General features: G+C 32.3%; 1 protein-coding gene across 1 annotated transcript in view; it reads left to right on the top strand.

Annotated features, from left to right (window-relative positions):
* LOC119581855 (histone-lysine N-methyltransferase EZH2-like) overlaps positions 1-586 on the top strand; it is a gene marked incomplete at its 5' end in the record, with an annotated part of 82,272 nt that overhangs the window by 79,569 nt on the left and 2,117 nt on the right. The window contains 1 exon segment of the mRNA XM_037929997.1: positions 307-477. Coding sequence (XP_037785925.1) covers positions 307-477 — 171 coding nt within the window.

Below are 586 nucleotides of genomic sequence, written 5' to 3'. Positions count from 1 at the left end.
ATGTTAAAATACTGATCAGAATGTATTTTATTGAAGTGGTGCTTTTGTCTGAGAAATATTGTTCTAATGCTAATAATAACTCTCTTATTGGTGGGTATACAGGCCTGTCAAAAGGATAAGGAAAATACTCATTTGAGTTATACTTCTATTAATGTTTGTATTTTTGTACATATTAGTTAATATACCTTATCATTAAATTTTTATAGTAATAGCACTGTTTTTTATGATCAGTACAAATCTTTATTATTAACTTATATTAACTCATTATTATTATTATTTTTAGAATTATTATTTTTCGTCTACCAGGCCAAAACAGATTTCCTGGTTGTCGGTGCAAGGCCTCGTGCAACACAAAGCAGTGTCCATGCTTTCTAGCTGTGCGAGAGTGTGACCCAGACCTTTGTGTCACTTGCGGAGCTCATGAATTCTCAGTTAGTAAGATCACCTGCAAGAATGTATCCGTTCAGCGAGGATTGCGTGAGTAACATCCTTTGATTCATTAAAAAGATTGGAGGAAAAAAGTTTGATATATTTGGCATTTGGCTTAAGTGATGTGCTGATTCAATTTTCTCTTTTAATTATTTCT

The sequence above is a fragment of the Penaeus monodon genome, chromosome 15, assembly GCF_015228065.2.
Source record: "Penaeus monodon isolate SGIC_2016 chromosome 15, NSTDA_Pmon_1, whole genome shotgun sequence".
NCBI classification, from domain to species: domain Eukaryota; kingdom Metazoa; phylum Arthropoda; class Malacostraca; order Decapoda; family Penaeidae; genus Penaeus; species Penaeus monodon.
The sequence above is the reverse complement of the archived record's forward strand: the minus strand, read 5'-3'. Positions and strand labels throughout refer to the sequence as shown.